General features: G+C 43.1%; 1 protein-coding gene across 1 annotated transcript in view; it reads right to left on the bottom strand.

Moving 5' to 3' along the window:
• Positions 1 to 26,104, bottom strand: part of Kntc1 (kinetochore associated 1) — a 73,727-nt gene that overhangs the window by 7,509 nt on the left and 40,114 nt on the right. The window contains exons 40-56 of the mRNA XM_038345609.1: positions 25,143 to 25,247; positions 21,417 to 21,545; positions 18,773 to 18,889; positions 17,450 to 17,559; positions 15,139 to 15,343; positions 12,688 to 12,777; positions 10,787 to 10,958; positions 10,645 to 10,703; positions 10,324 to 10,540; positions 9,740 to 9,813; positions 9,347 to 9,557; positions 9,122 to 9,231; positions 4,473 to 4,519; positions 2,698 to 2,776; positions 1,579 to 1,697; positions 647 to 782; positions 68 to 163 (exon numbers count right to left, since the gene is read on the bottom strand). Of these exons, the coding sequence (XP_038201537.1) occupies positions 68 to 163; positions 647 to 782; positions 1,579 to 1,697; positions 2,698 to 2,776; positions 4,473 to 4,519; positions 9,122 to 9,231; positions 9,347 to 9,557; positions 9,740 to 9,813; positions 10,324 to 10,540; positions 10,645 to 10,703; positions 10,787 to 10,958; positions 12,688 to 12,777; positions 15,139 to 15,343; positions 17,450 to 17,559; positions 18,773 to 18,889; positions 21,417 to 21,545; positions 25,143 to 25,247 (2,076 nt within the window). The remainder of the gene's footprint in view (positions 1 to 67; positions 164 to 646; positions 783 to 1,578; positions 1,698 to 2,697; positions 2,777 to 4,472; positions 4,520 to 9,121; positions 9,232 to 9,346; positions 9,558 to 9,739; positions 9,814 to 10,323; positions 10,541 to 10,644; positions 10,704 to 10,786; positions 10,959 to 12,687; positions 12,778 to 15,138; positions 15,344 to 17,449; positions 17,560 to 18,772; positions 18,890 to 21,416; positions 21,546 to 25,142; positions 25,248 to 26,104) is intronic.

The following is a 26,104-nucleotide window of genomic DNA, read 5'->3' as shown; positions in this document are numbered from 1 at the left end:
CATCAATACCCGGTGCTGATTCAACACGTGTGGGGGATGCTGTACTTCAGGAAGCCCCAAGTCTTACCATGTTGAAGCCAAGAAGCTTCTGCAAGAGTCCGTTCCAAAGTTGCAGGTCATAGATTTTGTATTCTAAACAAAGCTCTGCCACCAATCGTACTGCCTAAAAGCCAAAACACCACAAGAAAACAAAATTACACTCCTTTAAAATACCTTTATAAAACACATGGGCACACCCCACAAATGTCTAATGCCTAATCTCAGCAAGGGACTCCATTTCCTAATTAAAGAAAGAAGAGGTTCTTCCCTTTCCTGCTTCTAACCAAGAACAGCTGGCCCCATTCCTGTCCCAGTTCCAGCTGCAACAGTAATGCAACTTGGCGGGAAAGAATGGCAGCCCTCCTACAGGGCGGGCCTTGGAAGGAAGTACAAGTGCTCTTTCTTGCTTACAGGGTAACTAGCCCATGTACTCTAAGGGTGGAAAGGGCCTTCCAAATTGCCTTATCGTTCCAAACTGCAGGCTGCAAATGCAGGCAAGGTCTAGGGCATTAGACCTCTGGGGGCAAAGGTAGGTGGCTGAGCGACTCGCACTGCGTAGTTAAGGAAAGGAGAGCCATGCCTGGCCATGCTTGGTGACTCTACGTACCATAGGTTCGTGGCTGTGGTTCTTCCACAAGCCCTTAATCATTCCTTCTTTGGGACTGTTGCAAAATAGTTCATATGTGATGGGAATATTCAATGTCTCAAATGATGCCAGGAAAGTTATACATTTCAGATAGGATCTAAAAAAACAGAGGTGTTTCTTAGTATCATTCTTTTTTAAAAAATATTTATTTATTTTGTATACAATATTCTGTCTACATGTATGCCTGCAGGCTAGAAGAGGGCACCAGCCCTCATTACAGATGGTTGTGAGCCACCATGTGGTTGCTGGGAATTGAACTCAGGACCTTTGGAAGAAAAGGCAATGCTCTTAACCTCTGAGCCATCTCTCCAGCTCTCTAAGTATCATTCTATGGTTCACATTTATATCTAAAACCAAAGCTACCACAGGGCCACAGGAGGCAATCTTGTTCATTTAGGCTTCCAGATATCTTCACAGGGTAAAGCATAGATAGAAATCATTTGAACAAGAAAACACCCAGTCTCTAAAGAAACGATGGAGACAAGAAGTTCTCATAGGCCTGTTTCCCCTTTGCCAAAATGTCAGGAATCAAGGTAATGGGATTGCATTTATATAGCAACTAGGAGGCAGCCATTCCTTCAATCAAGGCTCAGAAGTTATGGGTCACATATAAATAGAAAAAATAAAATGTTTGCTTCTTTCTTTCTTTTCCTTCCTTCCTTCCTTCCTTCCTTCCTTCCTTCCTTCCTTCCTTCCTTCCTTCCTTCCTTCCTTCCTTCCTTCCTTTGTTTTCCGAGACAAAGTTTCTCTATATTAGAGTCCTGGATCTTGCTCTGTAGACCTTGAACTCACAGAGATCCAGCTGTCTCTGCCTCCTATGTGCTGGGATTAAAGGTGTGCACCACCACCTGGCTCTTTGCTTCTTTCTACTACAATAAATCAGTTCTACTTACTTCATTTCTTCAATGGGCTTTTTGAAGAGAGATTCTATCATTTCCTTGTCAGCCAAATAGAGGAGACACTGAAGAGCTCGTGTCTTGTGGGCAAAGGTTAACTGGCGCATGCCCAGTGTCTGTAAAACCAAGAGGTTTGGGGAGTCAAGCTGTACATCTGCAGCCAAGGTCAGGCAGATGACTTCAACTTAGGTAATGAAAACATCCCTGCCCTTGGTTAGTTTTCCACTTTCCTTATTTTCTTTCTTTCTTTCTTTCCTTTTCTTTCTTTCTTTTTTTTTTTTTTTTTTTGGTTTTTTGAGACAGGGTTTCTCTTTGGCTTTGGAGCCTGTCCTGGAACTAGCTATTGTAGACCAGGCTGACCTCAAACTCACAGAGATCTGCCTGCCTCTGCCTCCCAAGTGCTGGGTTTAAAGGTTGTGCGCCACTACCGCCTGGCATAGTTTTCCACTTTTTTTGAACTCAATTATCTCTGCCCTTAGCTAGTGCAGAGAATAGAGTAGTTCAACGTGACCCCTGGAGAGAACTCCTGAGACTCTTTCAGGAGGCAGAGGGCCAAAATATTAAGAGGGCTCTTTGTTTTTTGCCTTTTACAAATTGTTTTTTTTTTTTTAAATATTTATTATGTATACAATACTCTGTCTGTGTGTATGTCTGCAGGCCAGAAGAGGGCACCAGACCTCATTACAGATGGTTGTGAGCCACCATGTGGTTGCCGGGAATTGAACTCAGGACCTTTGGAAGAGCAGGCAATGCTCTTAACCACTGAGCCATCTCTCCAGTCCCGCCTTTTACAAATTGTTGATATTTGTACTGCTGGTACCAATGAAGTACAGTCCCCTGGTATCAGGAATGTTGACTGATCAGGGAGTTAGTAACCATGAACAAGAGAAAAAAGTGCACCTCCAGAGCTACCAACAGGTGCATCATGGCCTGCAGAGCAGACACTGCATCCATGGCACAAAATGGAGTGTGATGTGTGCACTGGTCCTTGCTCATCAAATAACACAGCCTGATAAGTATGTAGGGAGCATTATCTTGATTGTGTTTATGAAACCAAGTGTGAAAAAATGCCAAGCTAAGATGTCCACGTGTTCTGATTAAGTTTCTAGAGCTTACACTTGTAGCAGAGGTGGCAAATACAAACAGCATTCTTGAACTATAATCAATCGGACGAGACTGGAGGAGATAGACGACTCTGGGGAAGAAAGAAAGACATTTATAAACCTCGAGGTAGACGGCCAACACAACAAGAGCTGAGCTTCTGCACAATGGCAACATCCCAGACATCAGACAGGACACGGCCAATGCCAGTTTTGTTTTCCCTTCCAAAGGTGCTTCAACTTTTTTATTTTAAATTGTTGTTTATTTATTTTGTGTGTGAGTGCTTTCCCTGCATGTGTGTCTGTGCACCGTGTGTGTGTGCCTGGTGCCTGCAGAGGCCGGAAGAGGGCATCAGATTCCCTGGCACTGGAGTTACAGACAGTTGTGAGCTGTCATGTGGGTGCTGGGAAGAAACCCAGGTCCACTAGGAGAGCAAGCAGTGTTCTTAATCAATGAGTCATGTCCCCAGTACGGATGTTTGGCTTTTTCTTCACAGCTGCAAGGATAAACGCTGCAAGAACAGCGTTTGGCTTTTCTTCACAGCTGCAAGAACAAACGCTGGCTTGGAAGAACTCTGATGAGTTCTCTGTAACATAGCCAGTCAGCCTTCCAGTGTCATTGATCAAACCGACACGAGCTACAGCTTGTGCCACAGGTAGTGTCACACACAGGAAACTGTCTCTGGTACACAGGAGGACCTTGTAAGCGATACAAGAACTCTAGTACAGGGCTGGCAGGCCGCTCCTAGGAAGGTCCGGAGGGATTAGACAGGCTGGAGGAGAGGGAGCTCTCAGGGAAAAGACGGAAGCTCTGGTCTTGCAGGTGAGCTCTAGCGATTCCTTCTAGTACTGTTAGAATTGCTACTCGGGCTTTCCACATAACTGCTTCATTAGACAGGCCAGAGGCTGCATCTGAGTTGGACAAAGATACACCTACCCTTAAAAGACTAAGCAAGAAGCCAGGCGTGGCACAAACCTTTAATCCTAGCACTTGGGAGGCAGGTGGATCTCTCTTGAATTTGAGGCCAGCCTGGTCTACAGTGAGTTCCAGGACAGCCAGCGCCACACAGAGAAACCTTGTCTTTGGAGGGTGGGGGAACTAAGCAAGAGCCAGCTAGCCTGGTACTGCACACCTGTTATCTCAGTACGTGGGAGGCTGAGGCAGGATTTCAAGCTTATGATCAGTCTAACTGCCCACACAGTTAGGCCCTGACTAAAAAACAAGTTAGACCCTAATAAAAAAAAAAAGTAAAAGATCTTGGTCTCAGACAAAGGAATCTGTGTCTTATAGCTGAGCCCTGCCATTTTCTAAAATGCAAGCATACTCGGGGCCCTGGGGCTAAGGCTACAGCTGATAGAAGTTTTTCTTTTTCTTTTCTTTCTTTGGGTTTTTTTTTTTTTTTTTTGTTTTTTTGAGACAGGGTTTCTCTGTAGCTTTGGAGCCTGTCCTGGAACTAGCTCTTGTAGACCAGGCTGGCCTCGAGCTCACAGAGATCCATCTGCCTCTGCCTCCCGAGTGCTGAGATTAAAATCGTGCGCCACCACAGCCCAGGCTAGAAGAATAATCTCTGCTGAAGTCCTTGAACATTCACATGGAGTTCAAATCTTCAATCTTGGCTATTGCCTCCCTCCCCAGCCTGTGGAGACTTTGTCGTAGCAATGAGTGATTCTTCTGAGACTCCGACACAAGTTACACAAAGAAGTCTTTTCAAATCTAACTTGTAAATCTCTTTTCCTAATAAGACTCCTACTGGGTGTCAAGGAGTAGGCCACAATGGAAGGAGAGCATACCTGTGCAGCGCTTCATCCTCTTCCAAGCCAAAGAACTCTGATGTTTTCTTTGAAAACAGAGAATAAAAGTTAAAAGCTGCAGGTTATGGATACACAAACTTCATCTTAGCACAATATAGCTATCAGGATCCCACAAATTACAAAACTATGTTTATAGGAATAGACAGTTAAGAGCACACTTGTTGCTCTTGCAGAGGGCCCAGGTTCAATACCCAGCACCCACATGGTGGGTGGCTCACAACTGTCTGTAACTCCAGTTCCAGGGGACCCGCCACCCTCCTCTGACTTTAGCAGGCATCAGGTATGCATGTGGTGCACAGACATGCATACAAGCAAAGCATTCATACACATGAAACAATAAAATGATTTACAAACAAAAACAAAACTAAATTTATGTGGAGGAAACAACTGTGATTAATTGGTTAATGATGACTTTTGCTTAAATGAAGGCTCCATGCTCATTCATTCACACAATAAATATATTCTGAATACTTTTGCTTTTGTTTGTTTGTTTTTCGAGACAGGGTTTCTCTGTAGCTTTGGAGCCTGTCCTGGAACTAGCTCTTGTAGACCAGGCTGGCCTCAAACTCACAGAGATCCATCTGCCTCTGCCTCCCGAGTGCTGGGATTAAAGGTGTGTGCCACCACCGCCTGGCATATTCTGAGTACTTTTAAGGTCTAAGTCCAATTCCAAGCACACACATGGCCTTAAGTTAACAAATATTTGGGTCCTAGTGGAGGTGACATCTGTTGGATAAATTTTAAAAGGAACAAAGCCTGACACAGTAAAGTATGCCTTTAATCCTAACGCTGAGGAACACAGGCAGGTGAATCTCTGAGTTCAAGGAAAAACTCTGGTCTATATATCAAGTTCAAGTTTCAGGCCCGACAGCCTATAAAACAAATAAAAAAGGGTCATGAGATTTGTATGATTTGTTTGTTTTGTTTTTGAAACAGAGTCTCACTATGTAGCCTAGGCTGGCTCTTTCCATGCTCAGTTTCCCAGTGCCCAGAGCCTCAGTCAGGCATGAGAGCTAGGGCTCTATCACTGAGCTACTCCACAGAATTTAAATGAGTCATTTGCCAGATTAACATATATTCATCAGGACTCCCAAACCACTGTGCCAGGTTTGATGTGAGGCATGGTTTCTAGCTGCCAGAACCTTTGAGTTGCCTAGCTGAGCTAACATGGAGCTTGAAACACAGAAATTGTGGGTGCAAACACAAGTTTACATGTTCCCTCTGAAGCAGCTACTGCTCTTGGCAGAATGAGGCTAGCGCTGGATCTCAGGCCTGCAGTGCTTACACAGTAGCATGGAGCACTGGGTTCAGTTCCCAGCACAGCACAGACTAGGTGTGGGAGCATACATTTCTAATCCCAGCACTTGGGAGGTTTGTAAATTCTAGGTCATCCTCAGCTACATGGTGAGCTAGAGTCCAGCCTGGGATACTCAAGACCTAATGTAGCAGCACGCTGTGGATCAGTGTAGTACAAATAATAAAACCCAGACACAGAAATTGAGGTTCAACCAGAAAACCAAAGCAGCCAAGCCACTAAAGAATTCTCACATTTACCAAGGCTGGGCAACTGCAAGCTGCGCAGACTCAGCCTCTCTCTCCTCCCATTTTATATTCCCTCTAGTGCTGGGATTAAGGGTTTGTGACTCTATAGGACTGGGATTAAAAGTGTGAGCTACCACCACCTGGATTTGTTTCTGTCCAGGGTGGCCTTGAACTGTGATTTGTGTAGCTCAGGGTGGCCTTGAACTCACAAAGATTAAAGGTGCGTGTCACCACTGCCTGACATCTAGTGGCTTTAGCTTTGTTTCTGGTCTTCAGGCAAGATTTACTCATAGGTAAAGGCGCTTGTTGTCAAGCCTGAAGATTTGAGTTCAATCCCCAGGACCCACATGGTAGGAGAGAGCCAATTCCCTCAAGAAATTTGGATGTGATTAAAAATTAAATTAAAATAAAAGCCAAGGGCTAGGGACATATCTCAGCAGTAGAGCACAGGCTTAACACTCAGTGGGTCAGTATCCAGCACCAAAGTCAATCAATCAGCTCAGAAAAAAAAAAAAAGCCAAACAGTGGTGGCTCACATCACTAATCCCAGCACTCGGAGGCAGAGGCAGGCAGATCTCTGTGAGTTCGAGGCCAGCCTGGTCTAAAGAGCTAGTTCCAGGACAGCTAGGACTGTTACACAGAGAAACCCTGTCTCAAAAAAAAAAAAAACAAAAAAAACAAAAACAAACAAACAAACAAACAAAAAAATAGAAGCTGCCCAGCTACAGTTAGTCACAGCCATTTGGGAGGCTGCAGCAGAACTGCTTTTGGCTGGGAGTTGAAACTAGTTTGGGCAACAGATTAGCACCCCAACTGAAACAAACCCACTAAATATAATACTTATATTTGTATTAGTTATACCATTTTTTACAAATATATTCCAAGAATACTATCTTCCTACATAAGCACAGGAATCATAGATTCAACTTATTAAGTTCTATCTGAAAACTCAGAGAAACTATTGAAAAAGCTGGATTGAGATTGTTAAATCCTTCCACAAATGTTAGAGCCAATTATACTATTAAAAAAAAAAAACAGCATGATGTGCCGCCTACTGTGTTCTGCTGTAAAGAACTCATCACCTATCCAGCGTGACTAAAGCGCACAACCTAGGTTAGAGCACTGAGAAATGTGAGCAAAGCAAAATGACATTTCTCCAGCATTAGCCTGCACTCTTCAGACTGTTAATGACATTTCTCCAGCCATTAGCCCGCACTCTTCAAACTGTTAACGAGCCACCACAGCAAAACATGTTAAAATTCATTAACAGTGGCAAAGCTAACATATGGGGGTGGGGAGATGAGGTAGGGGGAGAATTTGTAGATAATTTTATTAAGCTGTATTATCTCAAAATATTTCCCCAATAGCTCCAAAGGGAAGAACAGGATGTATTAGAGAAAGGGACAACTTAGCCGAGATGTGCATCTAAATTAATATAACCTGTAAAGAGAGGACAGAACAGACTCCATGTGTGTGCTATAGCACATGTACACATAAATAATACACACGCACCACACGCACAAGTAAATTAATACTACCTATAAGGACCAAACAGATATGTTCTTCCAAATATCATATATCAACATCACTTATGCAGCATGATACTTAAACAAAAAATTTGAGTTTGATGATTACTTATTTTGAGGCTAGGTCTTGCTACGTGGTGCTGGCTGGCTTGGAACTTGCTATGCAGAGCATGCGAGGCTCCAACTCACAGAATAGCCTGACTCTGCCGCTGCCTCCTGCGTGTTGAGGTTAATGGCACGCACCACCACACCTAGCTAAAATTTGAATTCTATCTTAGGAAAATATTAGGTAAACCAAAATGGGAGGGCAGTTTAAAAGAACTAGCCAGTACCCTTCCACACTGCCTGTGTCAGCTGGCAGATGGGCCAGCAAGTCTAGGAGTGAGCTGACTCACACAGGTTGTCCTCTGACCTCTGTGAACACTGCACATGTTCCCCTCACCTCCTCACATCAATACATACAATAGAAATATTATAAAAACAAACAAAATCACTTGGGAGGCAGAGGCAGGCAGATTTCTTTGAGTTCGAGGCCAGCCTGGTCTACAGAGTGAGTTCCAGGACAGATTCCACAAAAAAAAAAAAAAAAAAAGAAAAGAAAAGAAAAAAACCCAAACAACCAAACAGAACTTGTCAACACCATAGGAGACCAGGGACTTGTGGGAAAGTTTTAGACTAACAACAGAGCGGATGAGTGCAGACTTTGGATTTTGAACACAGCGGAGAACTAGATCTTGAACATTACTGATTAAACTGTAAGCTATAGAATAAACTTGAGCATTATTTCAATATCTAATCCTCTAATTTTTACTTGTGAAGCAGGCTCTCTAGTAAGCAGCCCTGATTAGACTAGCTCTGCTGTGCAGACAGGGCTGCCTCAGAGCTGCAGTGACCTTTTCACCTCCTCCTGCCAAGTGCTGTGACTTTTTTTTTTAAATTAAAGCTATAGTAGTTATGCAAATCCTTACTTTTAGGGAATATGCACTTAAATACTAAGGGGCGAAGGGACATGGCATATAATATACTCTCCAATGGAGGGAAATGGGTACAAAAGTGGTACAAGAGAGAGAAGCAGAGGATGAAGTAAATACAGAGAGATGTTAGAAACCAATGAATCTGAGTAAACAGTATATAGGAATATTTCTGCACTGTTCTTAAACTTTCCTGTTGCATTTTAAATTATTCCAAAAATAAAAAGTTAATCACATGAATCCAATACAAAAAAAAGGCCTCCTTTTCCATCTAAGAATATGTGTGAAGTCGTGAGCATAGCTACAGAGTAAGGGAAAGGAAAACCAACTGCCTGTTAAAACTCATCAGGTGACCCAGTGCTGACCTTTGAGGAGTCAGAGTCAGGTGTGGGGGTGCAGGCCTATAATCTCAGCATTTAGGAGCTGAGGTATTAGAATAACAATGCGAGGCCAGCCTGAGGTGTAATGTGAGTGTCTTGAAGGGAGGGAGAGGGTCAGTCAGTCTGTGTCCTCTCTGGAGGGCTGTACCCTGTGAACACAAACTCAGCTCCTACAGAACCACATACTTGGGCTGTGAGCAGGCACTCACCTCACCAGGCATTGTTGAGGGACACAACCATTTCTCCAACAACATGTCCCAAATTTTCTCCAAATTAATTTCATTGACTTCGGCTATTTCTTTAGCTGCTGCATGAATATCTAAGATCATCGAGATAAAAAAGTACAAAAGTGAAAACTCAGGCTTTTGCATGTGACAACTGGGAATCAGAACAGCAGCTCTTTCCTGGAAGGAAAGAATGAAGCTTTGTCTCACCAGGATACTCCTTGCCAGATGCAGTGCGGAGTCTTTCACTTATGCTGGGATGCTCATAGAGGCTCACGATGAGGTGTGCTGGCTTTCCTACCACCCTTAGATATTCTGGAACATTCAACCTGTGGGCTATGAGCACGGCTTCAGTTCCCGAGCGCCGGAACTGGAGATAAAGCTTCTTCTGAAAGGCTTGGGCCTTCTCACATGTCTCATCCTTTAAAAAATTCCAAAGGGAGAGAGAGCCTGCTGTAAAATTTTCAAGGGAGGTGACACTCCATCTTTAGTGACCGTGGGCCCTCCCTGCTCTGGCTGCAGCCTCGTTCTCTTCTCCACTCCAGGTACTGGGGTAAGGGGTGGGGATAAGACAGTTGCTAAGCAACCATGGCTCAGACTCACCTGAGATGGGATGTTTTGTAGCCATCTTTCAGCCAAATACAGACAGAATTTCAAACTAGTCATCTTGAAGGGGCCTGGAAGGACAAAGGTTTGTGAGCAAATCTAAATCCTCGAAGACAACACATGTGACCAAAGCAGCAAAAACTTTAAAATTATAAGTGAACACCCAATAAAAATAGAAGAGGGAAATGGGACTGCAGGATACAAAACAGAAAGTCAAAAGCTAGAGATCCTTCCTCAGCTCCAGTCCATTCCCAGTTCCTTACTGAGTTTTCTATATAATACCACCCACACTGCCTTTTCAAAGCTTTTCAAACAAGCTAGAAATGGGCCCGAGAGATGCTGTTTTTCATAGGATATAAGGCTTGGGGATCTCCTGACAAACTCTTCAAACACTGGTGAAGACCAGGACCTTCCTTTCAGTTCCCAGCTGATGAAGGCTGGGAAATGAGAACAATGACAGGCAGAACACTGGCCTCGCACGAATAAAACCCTGGACAGATCCCCGGCCCTGCAAGAAAGGACAAACCAGAAACCCAAGCTATCAGGGAGCACCACAAGGCCTACAAGCGGGTCCTTTGCACCTTCTGGGACTTCCTGGGCGAGACTGATGGCGATGGCAACGGCCCACTCCGGGTTGACTATGGACAGGAGGTACGACTCGATGGTCTGCCTGAGCCTGTCCACTTCCTTGTTCATCAGGGCTGATGATTTGGCTTGTGCCAACTTCAGGAGCTTTGGTTTCAGTTTTTTCTCAAAAACGTGTTTGGCGGTAGACATGTAGAGAGTATCTAGGGAGAACTTCAGGAGAGAGGAGAGGAATGGTGAGGTGGCAAGTAGCGCAAGCCCCCTTGCCAAGCTCAGAGGAAACAGAGACAAGGCCCTCCGGAGGCTCCACCCATTACCTTCATTAACTTAGAAATTAAGAGCAGAGTTGGAAGTGACTCTTCACTGAGCTCTGAGGCTGGAAAGGGAAGAAGGACATGACACGTGAGAAGAAAATTAGTTGGATATTTAGTAAAACTCCTAAGTAGTTAATGAACATACAGAGAATTTTCCAGAAGTTCTGTGCTGTGCCAAATAATATTAGGTGAAAAGGCAGTCTAGCCTGGGCAGCCGGCGGTAGAGTTATCACGTGCTCCAGCATGTACTGGTATTCGAGGTCCACTGGGGGAGAGATTCTTTTGTATGACTTCAAGTGTCTCAGAAGATTCAGAGCCTGTGTGCAAAGGAGCAAGAGACCTGTAAGGGTCACCCTGTCCTGTAACATCTGCACCACGTGCACTGCCAATTCCTCGCAGGATTTTCTAGGCTCAGTGGTACTTGTCACCATGCTTGTCAACCTGACCTTACACATACACATTGTGGCACATGTATGTGTCTGAACACACACACACACACACACACACACAAACACAATCAGAACCAAGTACATTTCTAATTCTCCTTGTATCATTGTCTCCTAAAGCATGCTACATAAACATTACAGACATCACATTCAGAGGAACTGAGGGTACCATCTGGCTCAGAGAATAAGACTTGGGCAGTTCTGAACAAATTCTTGAAATAATTTGGGGCAGAAATCAAGAAAACATTGAAGTTGAAAGTTTTCATTCTTAATTACTCAACTTATTTTTGTGGTGGATCCTATTATGTTTCCCAAGCTAACTCTAAAAATCTTCCACCCATATAGTAGATAGAAAGTGACCAGCTAGGTGTGGTAGCAAATGCCTGTAATCCCAGTATTGGGGAGGTAGAGATGGAAGACCAGAAAATTCAAGTTCAAACTTGGCTACATGAGTTTGAAAATTGCAAGCCGGGAAGGTAATGGTGCACACCTTTAATCCCAGCACTCTGGAGGCAAAGGCAGGTGGATCTCTGTGAGTTTGATGCCATCTGGTCTACACAGTAAGTTCCAGGACAGTTGGGGCTACACAGAGAAACCTTGTCTTGAAAAAGAAAAAAAAGGAAGGAAGGAAGGAAGGAAAATGGCTTGAGTTATATGAGATCCTGTTCCAAAAAATAACAAACCCACGGGCAGGTAAGATGTCCCAGCTGTGCTTGCCGTGCAAGTCTGACATGGGTTTAATCCTCCAACCCATGCAAAGGTTAAAGGAGAGTGGTGACTCCCTTTGACTCCCATGTGGTGCCATGGTACTGGCACACCCACAGTCACACAGACATGACTGCGTGCACACACGCACACTTAAATGTTTTTAAAAAATGGAAAAAGCAAAAATTATTAATAAAAATAATAAGTGAGGGGGCTGGAGAGATGGCTCAGCGGTTAAGAGCATTGCCTGCTCTTCCAAAGGTCCTGAGTTCAATTCCCGGCAACCACATGGTGGCTCACAGCCATCTGTAATGGGGTCTGCTGCCCTCTTCTGGCTTGCAGGCATATACACAGACAGAATACTGCATACACAATAAATAAATAAATAAATAAATAAAGAAAGAAAGAAAGAAAGAAAGAATTAAAGAAAACTAGAGGTTGTTTTAGGGATTGGTAGAGGACTGGGGGTAAATATGATCAAAATACACTGTATTCATGTATGAAATCTTTTCTTTCTTTCTTTTCTTTTCTTCTCTTTTTCTTTTTGGTTTTCAAGATAGGGTTTCTCTGTGTAACAACTCTGGCTGCCCTGGAACTCACTTTGTAGACCAGGCTGGCGTTGAACTCATAGAAATCCGCCTGCCTCTGCCTCCTGAGTGCTGGGATTGAAGATGTGTGTCATACCACTGCCCAGCTGAAATTCTTAAACAATTAAATATAGTACATTTAAAATATAAAACTATTAAAAATTAAATTCAGAATCTAAAGGGAGATCAAAGAACAACCCAGAAAGAACCCAGATCATATTCTTACTATTATAATAATTATAATAAAATATCACCATAATAAACCAAAGCACAGAGATGAGTTTTCAGTGTTTAAAATACTTCTGTACCTGATTAACGTTCACACTGGTTATCTTTTCATTGGCTTGTTCTATAACTTTCAGTACAACTTCAATCATTTCATAATTATACGGGTCCAGCTGCAAAAAAGCAGAAATATGTCAAAACGTGAGAAGATGCTGTCACGTTCACAAATGCTCTATTTGGTAATGTTCATTGGTACAAATAACAAAGACAAGCTCAGCAGGAACCTAAGCCCCGGCTGTCCTTCACAGACAGCTCTCACCTCTACAACTACCTTTACCAGGCTAAACACCCACAGCTACAATGTCTCGAAACACACTTTAAATAGCTGTACAAGGCAGTGCTATTTTAGAGAAAACAGGACTAAACACACAAAAGGATAAACTCACGGTCAAATTTTCAGTCTTGTTAAGAGTCTGAAACTGAAGCTCCATTTGTTCTATATATGCTAGAAATGAGAGAGGAAGGCTGCCTCGGAAACGCCCTAACTACAACGTGGGCCTTCGTGTCTGAGGCACTGGAAGGACTTAGCCTTAACCACCCTCCTAACACAAGGGTTAACTGGGTGGTATCTGCGCAAGCTTATAAAAAGACAAGTATTCTCTTTGCTCTTCCTTTCTGCCCACCCAGCATTTTCTAATTTTTAAATGCCAACTAAAAGTACATAATTATCAACGTGGGAAGATGGTTCATCATACCTAGGAGCAAGTCTATAATTTCCGGCTGATTTACAGGCAAAATACAAGACTGAAACTCATCTTATCGTCTGATAACCTCATTTCTCCTGTTACCTACCTTCCGACCTCCCAATCAAACTACCTCTTAACTTAAAAATACCAAATGGTAGAAAATTTCATTAAAACACACACACACACACACACACACACACACACACACACACACACAATAGGAAAATACACATTCATTCAATGTAACTGTTGATAATCCCGAAATGTATGGTTTAAACTTCTATTCATGAAAGGCTGGTCAAATGCAGTGTCCCCTCCAGCAGTGGATACTACAGGACAGGTAATGGGCCAGATACTTACTATACTAAGTTATTAACATTTATCCAACTCCAGAGAGCAGGACCCACAGGAAAATTTCCCTTTGGAATATATACTTTCTTTCTCATGATTCTTTGACAAAGAATGCTTGCTATTTAAAAAAATCTGAGTAGGGTCGCCAATCTGACAATCTGAATTCAACCCCTGGGACCCACATGGTAGAAACAGAGTTCCGTGTAAGCTGTCCTCTGACCTCACACATGTTGTAATGAGCATACTCCATAAGAGATGCAAAATAAATCAATGTAAGATGAAAACAAAGCTGAGAAATCAAGCATGGTGGCATACACCTGCAATCCCAGCAATTGGGAAGTAGAGGAAGGAGTTCAAAGTCACCCCTGGTTACACAGCAAGTCCCAGGACAGTTTAGACTACCACTTGAGACCATAGCAAAAAGCCACATATTGAGGAAAAACAAACCAAACAACTCTGGTGGAAAATGCTACTTTATTTTGAGGGGAGAAAAGAAGGTAAGAAAGACAGGAAGGGAATGTATTAAATAGATTGCTGTCTGAACATAAAGAACTTAAGGCTCGAGAGATCACTCCGTAGTTAGAAACCACTTTGTGCTGGTTTCCCAGTACTCATGCCAGGCAGCTTAAACCAGTTACAGTTGCCAGTTCCTGGTAAACTTATGTTTTCTGGGGTGACTAGTACCCACACACACAGAGGCAAGCAGGCAGACAGACAGACGACAATTTAGCAGAATGTGGTGGCACACACCTATAATCCCAGCACTTGAGACAGAACCAGAAGGCTCAGGAGTTTTTTCTTCTTTTTCTACTTCTTTTTTTTTTTTTCTCCCAAGATAGGGTTTCTCTGTGTAGCTTTGGTGCTTGTCCTGGAATTTACTCTGTAGACCAGGCTGGCCTCGAACTCACAGAGATCCGCTTGCCTCTGCCTCCCAAATGCTGGGATTAAAGGCATGTGTGCCTCCCCCCCCCCCCACCAGGCTCAAGATTTAAGACCATCCTGAGTTACACACTGAATCTAGCCTGGGCTATGTGGGACCCTATATTAAAACAAAGACGAAAACTTCAGGACTTAATATATCCAGTTGATAGTATATGTAGTTAGTTAAGGATGAGGAGAATGGTCAACCAGAGATACCTAATTCCTCACTCATTTACCTTATAAAAGATTAATTTTTTTTTGAAAGTAATAGCTTTTTTTTTTTTTTTTTTTTTTTTGTTTTTCGAGACAGGGTTTCTCTGTAGCTTTGGAGCCTGTCCTGGAACTAGCTCTTGTAGACCAGGCTGGCCTCAAACTCACAGAGATCCATCTGCCTCTTCCTCCCAAATGCTGGGATTAAAGGGATGCACCACTGCCCGGCATAAAAGATTAATTAATTAATTAATTAAGGATGAGGAGAGTGGGCGACCAGAGGTGCCCACTTCCTCACTCACCTACCTTGTAAAGGATCTCACTAAGACTGATCACCAAATCCTTTGTGCTTGCCAGTAAGGGAATCATTTCAGTGGCTTTTGCCAGGAGTCTGGAATGCTGCTGCTTTGTGGCCTCCGGGCTGGCACCACCTTGGCTCTGGGTGTTAGTGTTGTGGAGCAGGGTTTCAATGAACAGCTGAAGGGCTGCGTCCGAGTCCAGCTGAAAGGTGCTGAAAGGAGCGGTCAGTTACAGGCTGATCTCCAGGGTGTGCATGCTAAGCAGGGGCTCCTATCACTCAGGGAGCCTCATAGTCAGAAGGAGTACGCATCATCAAAGCTAAATACTGCCTTTTTTTTTTTAAGGGGTCCTGGAAACTGCCACTAGAATTGGGCTTGAGGCAATTTATACCACAATGTCTGGTTTAATTATTGTCTTTTCAAATCACGTAGTCTAGCTGGTAATGCCAGCCCTGCGGTAGTTAACAGGATCAAGAGTTCAAGGTCATCCTTAGCCACACAGGGAGTTCTTGGCTAGTCTAGACCTATTTCACACACACACACACACAAATAAGTTATATAATTAAAAAAAAAAAAAAGACCTTGGCCAGCATAGACAAAGTAACAACTGAAACACCTCCTCAGACCCTTAGAATGAGACAGGGATCCTTTAGTTTGCCATGCATAGTAAATGAGATATGAAGCAATGCTTTAAGAACCATCACAGTCAAGTAGCTCAGTGGTGGTGCATGCCTTTAACCTCAGCACTCGGGAGGCAAAGTCAGGCGGATCTCTGTGAGTTCGAGGCCAGCTTGGTCTACAGAGTACAGCCAGGACAGGCTCCAAAGCTACACAGAGAAATCCTGTCTTGAAAAACAAACAAACAAAAAGAACCATCACAGTTAAGTCGCCTGACATTCTAAATGCCAGCTGGGCCTGATGCTAAGGTGGTTCACATCTGTAATCTCTTTGCTTAAGAGGCTGACTTAGCAGGATCACAAATTAGAGGCCAGTTTGAGGGACATAAGGAGTTCCAAACCAGTCTGGAGCAGAGCAACAAGAACCAAATGAGTTAGTTCACATGGACTGCCTCGGGCAGTGTCACCGTCAATCAAATGATCACGGCCTTTGCTGAATGACTGAAACAAACTCAATATTACCATGGCTACTTAAACTGCAGGAAAGGGAACAGTTACATGAAGCAGCACGCAGAAGATCACTGGGATCCAATTTTGTAAAGAACGGCAGGCACACCCCACTAACGTTTGAAGTTCTTAAAACTAAAGAGTTGGTGCCATGCAGAGCTCTGGGCAGCTTTTAGTCCTTGACTGCAGCCTCAGCATAGAGAGAGCCATGATCACGACTCTTGTCCCCAAAGGGAGGAGGGACCGACTAGATGCTTGGCTGTTGAAAGAATATGCCAAGCAGCTGCTATCAGTAATTCAGGCACTGGGGATTGGGATGTAGTGCGGACAATGTGCTTGAGGAGATGCATTTGATCCCTAGCACTAAAACAAAAGCAAAGAGACTTAGATCTAAGCTAGCATAATGACCTTCACTTGGAGGTGAAGGCAAGATGATCAGGAGTTCAAGACCAACCTCAGCTATACAGCAAGTTTGAAGCTTTTATGGGTTACATGAGATCCTAGATCAAAAACAAACAAACAAAACAACAACAAAACCCCCAGAATCCACTTATCTATCACAAGTCAGAGAGGAGCAAGAACCTTCACTATCTGAGGAACAGACTTATCATTTGGCTGACCATGACCATCTCACATAGTTCGCCCCATCTTTGTCTCCTCACTTTGTCCAGTGTATTCATGTTGTGTATACGACCTTCTTAACCATGGATCCCACAGGCAGAAGGCCTTACTGGACTCAGAATATCCCCACGCTGCTCTCACCATAGGAGTCATCCACACCAATGATATATTTAATACTGAGGATTTTAGGCTCCTCAGTTCAGAACTGCCGAGTCAAGACTGCCAGGGAGAGAAAACCCAGAAATATATATATTTTGATTCAGGATTTCACTATGTAGCTCAGGCTAGTCTTGAACTTGTGATTTTCTTGCCTGAGTGTAGGAATATAGGTGTGAGACACAATACCAGCTCAGAGCAGAGTTTCTGTATTTCTATCACAGGCTTGGATTATCATCTGGGTGTAAGGAAAACAAAGAGATCTCGCCAGATAATTCAATCTGGCTTTGTGTCTGCTCAGGCCCACCACAGAAAAAGAAAACAGAAGTCTACAGGCTGCAGGAATATATCTTACCAACTGAGGGCTGCAAGCTGGCTAAGCCAACAGCATAAATGGCATCAACATTTAAAGATTACCTGCAGTATTCCAGAATGAGGCTTATGTCCATGTCTGTACTATTAACAAGAGCTTTAAGGAGGTCTTTCTTGGTGAGGAAATTTTGTCTGAAAGCACACTGAAAAGAAATCTAGAGACAAAAAAGACAAAATGAGAAAAACCGAAAAGTATCAGAAATAGGGTAACATTACAACACACCTTTTTACTTTACTATTATTATTATTATAAAGACACATTTTCTACAGGTCCTCCAAATTTTATTTTTAAGTTTATTTACCTATTTATTATGTGCATGCATGCCTGTGTGTATATGTGTGTGTGTGCCTGCTGCAGCCAGTGTATGGAGGTCAGAGGATAACTTGTGGGAGTCAGTTCTCTCTTACAATGCCAGTTCTAGGGATGAAAAGCTCAGGTCCTTAGGCTTGGTGGTAAGCATCCTTTCACACTGAGCCATCTGGCTAGCCCTAAATTTTATTTTTATCATGCTGTTCAACCAACCACCACTGTGAACCCTGGGGAATCTTTGCCCCTTCATCAGGGAAGCTTGGCGGTTAGTGTTAGTGGAACTGGTTCCACTGTTGCATAGGAATCAAGTTTCAAAACACACAGCATTTCGGCAATGTTCACCTTCCTCACAAATGATCTATTTGCAAATAATATGTTTTATGTCTCATTTTATAATCAAAACTGGCCTCAAATTCACCATCTTCTTGCTTTAGCTTCCCAAGGACTAGGGTGACAGTATGTATCACTGCTACTCCTTAATATTATTTTTAGCCAAGAAGAGACAGTAGCATGCATTTGAAATCCCTGTTACTCAGGAAGCAGAACAGGAGGATCTGTTTAAACCAAGTCCAAGCCTTGAGTAGCATAGCAAAATCCTACCTCCAAAAGAAAACAACAAAAATCTAGTAACTAAGCCTGGACGGTGGCGGCGCACGCCTTTAACCCCAGCACTCGGGAGGCAGAGGCAGGCGGATCTCTGTGGGTTCGAGGCCAGCCTGGTCTACAAGAGCTAGTTCCAGGACAGACTCCAAAGCTACAGAGAAACACTGTCTTGGAGGGGATAAAAACCTACTAACTAAACAACAGAGGATGTAAGGCTTCAGGTAAGTCTGACAGTATAAATGTCAGTTGGTATTAGACACACATCTATAAAGGAGAGCTAAGCCAGGGGAAATTATCAAGCTTTTTCTATCATTATTAAAGGAAATATCAAAAAAGAAATAACACAAAAGACCCCTGTTTCTTTATAAACCCCAAAGCAACGGTTAACAAGATCTTTGTCTTATAATATATAATCTTCAAGTCAGATTAAATAAAAAAGCACTATGAATACTTACACCAAGTTTACCAAGACGAATACCCCACTGAGCATCAATACTGATTTCATGGAACCGACGTCCTGTTTCAATATCCTGATAGAGATTTGCCAGCTGAAAGCCCACCAAAGATAATGCCTAAAAAGTTAAAACAAGATCAAATAGTATTAGTTCTAGTTTAGATAAAACTCAGAAAGGAGGGGGGAAAAATCAAAGCCAGGTCTAGCAGCACCTGTGTAATCCCAGCACTGGGGAGGATTGTTGAGCACCCTGGGCTGGAGAGTGTCAGGGCAGACAAGCTACACATAAGACCCTGTTTAAGAACAGAAAACTCATAACCTTAGGCTGAGGACTTGGCCCAACTTGTGTGCACCCTGGGTTCAATCCTGAGTTCCCACATCCCCTAAACCCTATACATTTTTCTGTGACAAGAGTGTAGACCACTACATACTGGTTTGTATGGTCAGTGCTCCTTTTTAAAAGATTTATTGTGATTTTCAGGATTTTTATTATTACTTGTATGTATGTGACCTGAGTCCTCAAGGTCCTCAAGGATGCCACAAGCATCAGATTCCCCTGGGCTAGAGTTACGGGGCTTGGGAGTTAGTTGCTAGATGTGGGGGTACTTGGAACTGAATTCAGAGTTCCGGAAGAGAGGTATGCAATCTTGACCCTGAGCCACCTTTTCAGCCTCTGGTTTTCTCTATGAGTGTGTGCCACAGGTGTGCAGGTGCCTGCAGAGGCCGGGGAGCTTGTCAGATCGTCTGGAGCTAGAGTTAAGACAGCCGTGTGCTGCCTGGCATTGCTGCGGGGAACTGAACGTGGTCCTCTGTAAAGCAGCAACTACTCTAACTGCTGAGTCCTCTCTCCAGCAACACCCCCATACATAGACTTTTTTTGGAGGCAGGGTCTCAGGTAGCCCACTCCCATTTACTGTGTGTCTGAGGACCTTTACTTCCCAAGTGCTGTGACTACAGGCATGCATCCACACTTTGTTAGGTCAGCCCTCCACCAGCTGAGCTACATGACTCACCCTCAGTCATTACTTTTACATGGCACCATAGCTTTTTGCATGATACCATAAATTTAGTCTACTTTTCCTTCACAATAAAAGATAATTTTAGGCCAAACTGGGTTAACCACAAAATTTCCAAAAAAACCCCCTAAAAAACCAAAAACAACAACAACAACACAACCAATCAGAATAACTCTAAGATGAGTTATATGACCTTTAAACCCATCCTACACAAAAGCCTTGCTCTGGGGTTCAGGGTTCCAGAGAAAAGGGTGAAGTTCTAAGGCTGCACAAAGATTTGTGTGGTGCTAGAGGACAACCCCAGCTACCATTCTTCAAGAACCACCCACTTTTCTTGAAACCGCTCTGTCACCCGCCCAGAACTTGCTCAGTAGGCGAGCTAGCCAGCAAGCCCAGGACCCGCCCAGTTCTGTCCGCCTGTGTCCCCACCCCTGCCCCATCACTGGAACTACAAGTGCCCACCATCACAGTTGTTTGTTCTTTTAGTGTGTGTTCTGAGGATCAAACTCAGATCCTTCTACTTGTGCAGCAAGCTTCACCAACAGCTATTTTCTCAACCCACAAATGGACTTATTTATCTATCTGTATTTTATGTATGGAAGTGTTTTGCCTGTATGTATGTATGTGTATGTGTGTGTGTGTGTGTGCGTGTGTGTGCCCAAGGCACTTAAATTCCCTGAGACTGAAGTTACAGGCAGTTGTTAGCTGCTAGCTGCCACGAGGATGCTGGAAAAACAGTATCCAGGTACATTGGAAGAGCAGCCAATACTCTGAATTGCTCAGCCATCTCTCCAGTCCCCCCCCTTTTTTTCCAGCTCTATATGGCTCTGCTTTCCAAGAGTACTGGAATCAAAGGTGTGCATCACCATGCTTGACCACACATATAGGTTTAAATATTTCATTTTGTTTTTCAAGACAGGATTTCTCTGCATATCCTTGGCTATTCTGGAACATGTTCTGTAGATCAGGCTGGCCTCCATTAGAAATATCTGCTTCTCAAGTGGTGTGATTAAAGGCAAATGTCACCACACCCAGTTATAGTTATTTTGTTGGTGGTGGTGTTTAGTTTTTTTTACTACTTTTTATGGTTTGTTTAACTTTATTTTATGTGCATTGTTGTGAAGGTGTCAGATCCCCTGCAACTGGATCTTCAGACAGTTGTGAGCTGCCGTGTGGGTGCTGGGAATTGAACCCAGATCCTCTGAAAAAGCAGTCAGTACTCTTAACAACTAAGCCATCTCTCCAGCCCCCTTGTGTTTAGTTTTTAAAGATTAAATTATTTAGTTTTTTAAGAGATATTGCCAGGAGTGGTGGTGCACCTTTAAACCCAGCACTAATTAGGGACTAGCGTGGTCTACAAATCAAGTTCCAGGACAGTCAGGGCTACACAGAGAAACCCCATCTCAGAAAAAAAGAAAGAAAAAGAAAAAAGGAAGGAAGGTGGCTATCTTAACTCTTTAAGCAATGCTTATCACCAGTGTGCCACCAGTCAAGCATAAATGGGTTGAGACCATATGAGACAGATCACCATTTCTGCTGAACAGTTGAGATTTGCTAGCAAAGTCCTTCACTTTGTCCCCCAAACCTTTAACACGTCAACAGGAGCAGGCTTCCATGCTCAGGGCATACCAGAATTTTGTCGTAGTTCTGCCATGCTTTATCTATGAGCTTCCAGAGGTTTTCAAACACATCCTTTTCAGGTAAGAGAGTGCAGTAAGCCAAGGCCAAGTCCAGATCCACCAGGCGACAGCTAAACACCTGTAGAAAGAAAGCATCATGGGTAAACAGAAGGAAGGCCTTTCCGGAGGTAACAGAGCAGCAGCTCTAAGACGGTTGCTAAAGGTACCTTTGGCCAGGACTAGAAATAGGAGAGTTGTCTCAGTGAGCTCTGCAGGGCACAGACGTCTTTTTTCTTTCTCCAGCTGACGCCAGTCTCTGAAATCACCCATGAGCCCTCCTTTGCCTCCTTAGTTACTGAACCCACATTTTAGCAAGCCAAGAAATCAGAAGAACCAAAACACATCTACCACACCTTCCCATCGGCAAAACAAAACAATCCACCCCCACCCTTTGGATCTGAACCAATACAGCTTTGAGCTTTGCAACAAAGCCGTGTAGTTCCTGACAGACTGCGTGTACGACAGTGGTCCCATAGGGTGATGCTGCTGCTGCAGCCGTCTTAGCTCATGGAGGTTTACTCCATGCAATCTGTACCGCTTCACCTGCACACATCAATCACCACCTAACAGAATGTCCCTCCCTTTCACACGTCACTGGATACCATCTCCAACGTCCTCATCTACCTAAGGGCTCGCTCTTGGCAGAGTCTTCTAACTTACAACTATTTCTCTTTTCTTTGCTGACTCAATGTTCTCTGTCTAAAAACAAAACAAGACAAATGCCAGGCTCAGGAGAACTCTAAAGAGAAAGATGCAGTGCTCCACAACACCATTCTGCACCTTAAAGTATAGGGTCCCAGATTAAAGCTGGGTAAACGATGATTACTAAAAGCAACACCAGGACTTGGCCTTTAAAAAAAATATATATATTGATGGGCAGTGGTGGTGCATGCCTTTAATCCTAGCACTTGGGAGGCGGAGGCAGAAGGATCTCAGTGAGCTTGGGGCCACTACAAAGTGAGTTCCAGGACAGCCAGAGCTGCTACATAGAGAAACCCTGTCTTGGAAAAACAAAACAAAACAATCTACCCCCCCCCCCAAAAAAACCTACATGTATATATATATATATATATATATGTAATCATTTTATATATGGGTATTTTGTCTGCATGAATGCATGTACATGGTATGTGTGCAGCATTTGCAGAGGCCAGAAGAGGGCATCAAATTCCCTGGAACTGGAGTTACAGACCCTTGTGAGCTGCCACATAGGTACTTGGAATCATATCCTGGACCTTTCTGCTCTAAAAGCTGAGCAATCTCTTCAGCTCCAGACTTGGCCCTTTTTAATGTCCGCATAGGAAATGTCTCAGCATTGCAGTTATATCTCTGTAGCAAGGACTCATTGCGTCTCTAGTGGCAGGAAAGCAGCCTCAGCATTCACAAATAACAAAGCAGCATGGATGTTCTAGAAAACCTTTATTTGTAAAAGTTAACAGCTGGCAGTCTGCAGGCCCATTAAGTATATGAATTAATCTAGATCTTGTATCAAAACACATGATTGACAAAGGAGATGAAATTAAATTAGAATGTGGGCATTAAATTAGCACAGATCTTTATACTACTGTTAAATTTAGTGATGGAGAAATCTGCACTGTCAATAAACAAGAGAACATCTTTCCCCAAAGGAGACAAATACTGGATACTTAAGGGTAAGAAGCTTTATATGCTGGGCATGGTGGTGCACACCTTTAATATCTGCACTTGGGAGGCAGAGGCAGGTGGAGCTCTGTGAGTTTAAGACCAGACTGGTCTACAAAGTGAAGTTCTAGTATAACCAGGGCTATGGAGAGAGATTCTATCTCAAAACAATCCTCCAAAAGAACCTTATGTATGATGAGGGAAAAAACTATTACAAATAATAGAAAAAACAAAGAAAGCTTGCAGTTAAGTAACGTATCAATAAGGAGTGTGCTGTAACTCCTTGTATTATCATTACACTTTTCTGAACTTTTAAAGCATCATCACATTCGGGAAGTATGAGCACTCATGTGCATATGTGTGCATAAGAGGTCAGAGGAAACTCAGAATGCCCTTCCTTAGGTGTCATACCTCCCCCCTCCCCTCAAATAGAGTCTCTCGTTGGCCTTCAATTCTCTGATTCAGCTAGGCTGGCCAGCCAGAGCAATTGCTATGTGGGGTTAGGGGACACATAACCTCATGAAACATGTGGAGGTTAGAAGAGAACTCTGTGGAACTGGTTCCTTCCTTCTACCATTACTTGGATTCCAAGGCTCAAACTCAGGTTGTCATGTTCGCATGGCTATCACCTTTACCCACTGTGCTACTCTGCCAGTCCTCAAAGCTTCTTTTTAAAAAATCTGACAGAGTTGGGCATGGTAAGGAGTACCTATGACCCAATGCTGGGAAGGCAATATAGCTTGGGCTGTCCTGTGTTTCAGTCTTGTCTGGGGGACTTACTAATTAATCTGACAAATAAATTGAACCCAAGTGTCCAATACATAAACAATAATCCTTCCCCTCCAAAAGGCTCTTAGAATGTCTTAAAAATTAAAGACTTGGGCTGGAGAGATGGCTCAGAGGTTAAGAGCACTGCCTGCTCTTCCAGAGGTCCTGAGTTCAATTCCCAGCAACCACATGGTGGCTCACAACCATCTATAATGAGATCTGGTGCCCTCTTCTGGTCTGGTGGCATACATGCAGACAGAATATTGTATACATAATAAATAAATAAATCTTTAAAAAAAATTAAAGACTTGCATGTGCTTATGATGCCAGCCCATAGAGGCAGGAGAATCAGGAGTTCAAGGTCACCTTTGGCTATACAATGAATTCAAATTTGAGACTAGCTTGAGCCATACAAGACCCTGTTTCAAAGTGGAATTTTTTTAAATTTTATCTTATGTGCATTGGTTTGCCTGTGTGTATGTCTGTGTGAAGGTATCAGAATCCCTAGAACAGACAGTCTTGAGCTGCCACATGGGTACCAGGAATTGATCCTCTGGAAGAGCAGTCAGTGCTCTTAACCACTGAGCCATCTCGCCAGCCTTGGGAAATATTTTTTTAAGACTAATAAATTAGAATTCTTGAAAAGATATCCTGGCATAAAAATATAAACCATAAGTAAAGATGTTTAATATCCTTTAGTCCATTAAAAATAACAAAAAAGGGGCTGGAGAGATGGCTCAGTGGTTAAGAGCACTGACTGCTCTTCCAAAGGATCTGGGTTCAATTCCCAGCACCCACAAGGCAACACACAACTGTCTGAAAATCCAGTTACAGGGAATCTGACACCTTCACACCAATGCACATTAAATAAACAACAAAAAATATCAGAAAACAAAAAACAAAAAAAACCCAAAATCATGTGCCAAGCAGTGGTGGTACACACCTTTAATCCCAGCACTCTGGAGGCAGAGGCAGGTGGATCTCTGTGAGTTCAAGGCCAGACTGGTCTACAAGAGCTAGTTGCAGGACAGGTTCCAAAGCTACAGAGAAACCTTGTCTCGGAAAAAAAAAAAAAATCAAGGGGAAGAAATGGACAGGATTTATTACAATTTCATCCATGTTCAATAAAATATCATTTACATAAACTACAAACAACATAGCAACAATGTATGGCAGTCACATGGGCTCTTGCAGCTTCTGAGTGGAAGAACATATCAAATGCTACAATGACTGGCTCAAAACAAACCAACCAACCATAAATACTTACTTTTTGCAGGAGTGTTGTAGTACTTCCTCTGATAAATGTGGTGGACTTTTCTTTCAATTCCATAACAATTTGCCTTGAGTTCGTCAATGTGGTCTCACCAAGTAACTTTCAGAAAAGAACAGGTCCAATTAGAATTAGGTCCAATTTGATGTACTATTCTGAAAAGTGCACTTGGGAGACAAAGGCAGGTACATCTTTGTAAATTCAAGGTCAGCCTGGGCTACAAGATATTCTGCCAAAAAAAAAAAATCCTCAAACAAACAACAACAACAATAAATGCCTGCAACAAAAAAAACCAAAACCACAGCAGACAAATACTGTGCTAAGGTTAGAGAGAGGAATCACCAGCCGAACCTAAAACTTTGACTAATAGTTTCCACATGGCCGGTTCTGAATTTCAGCATTTGAAAAGTGGAGAATTTCAGGTTACTAACAAATATGTGTGCAAACGTCCCGTGATCTTAGTAGATGCTCAACAAATGTATCTTGCATTTAATAAATAATCATCAATATCTTTGCAATCGTAGAACTCTAAAATAACTCTGAAGCCATTTCTGAAGATTCTGAGCCTCTCAGTCTCAGCAGTAGTGCTTCCCCCTTCCCTCCTGGGAACCCCGAACCTGACAGCTACTGAAATGTTGGGAACTTTCCATTTCCCTGAATCTTTGTGAATGTTCTCCAGAAATTGGGGCAAGATAACCTTTAAGATATTGACTCTGTTCCTGAACAATTACCCACACATGTATGTTTTAACTCAGCCCCTGGGAAATGGGGTCAAAGTGACCTCTTACCTCAGCTCATCTGGCAACCACTCTCCAGCCTTTTTGAATAAGCCAATCATAATAGTCAAAGAACAACCCCCAGACACCCCCTTACTTCTGTGGCTTTTTCCTTTAAAAGTAGCCTGTACCAGCTATTTGGGGGTCTCTGGGCTTCCTGAATGCTGAGAGACCCTGGTCATG

This window comes from Arvicola amphibius, chromosome 10 (assembly GCF_903992535.2).
Source record: "Arvicola amphibius chromosome 10, mArvAmp1.2, whole genome shotgun sequence".
NCBI lineage: Eukaryota > Metazoa > Chordata > Mammalia > Rodentia > Cricetidae > Arvicola > Arvicola amphibius.
The sequence above is the reverse complement of the archived record's forward strand: the minus strand, read 5'-3'. Positions and strand labels throughout refer to the sequence as shown.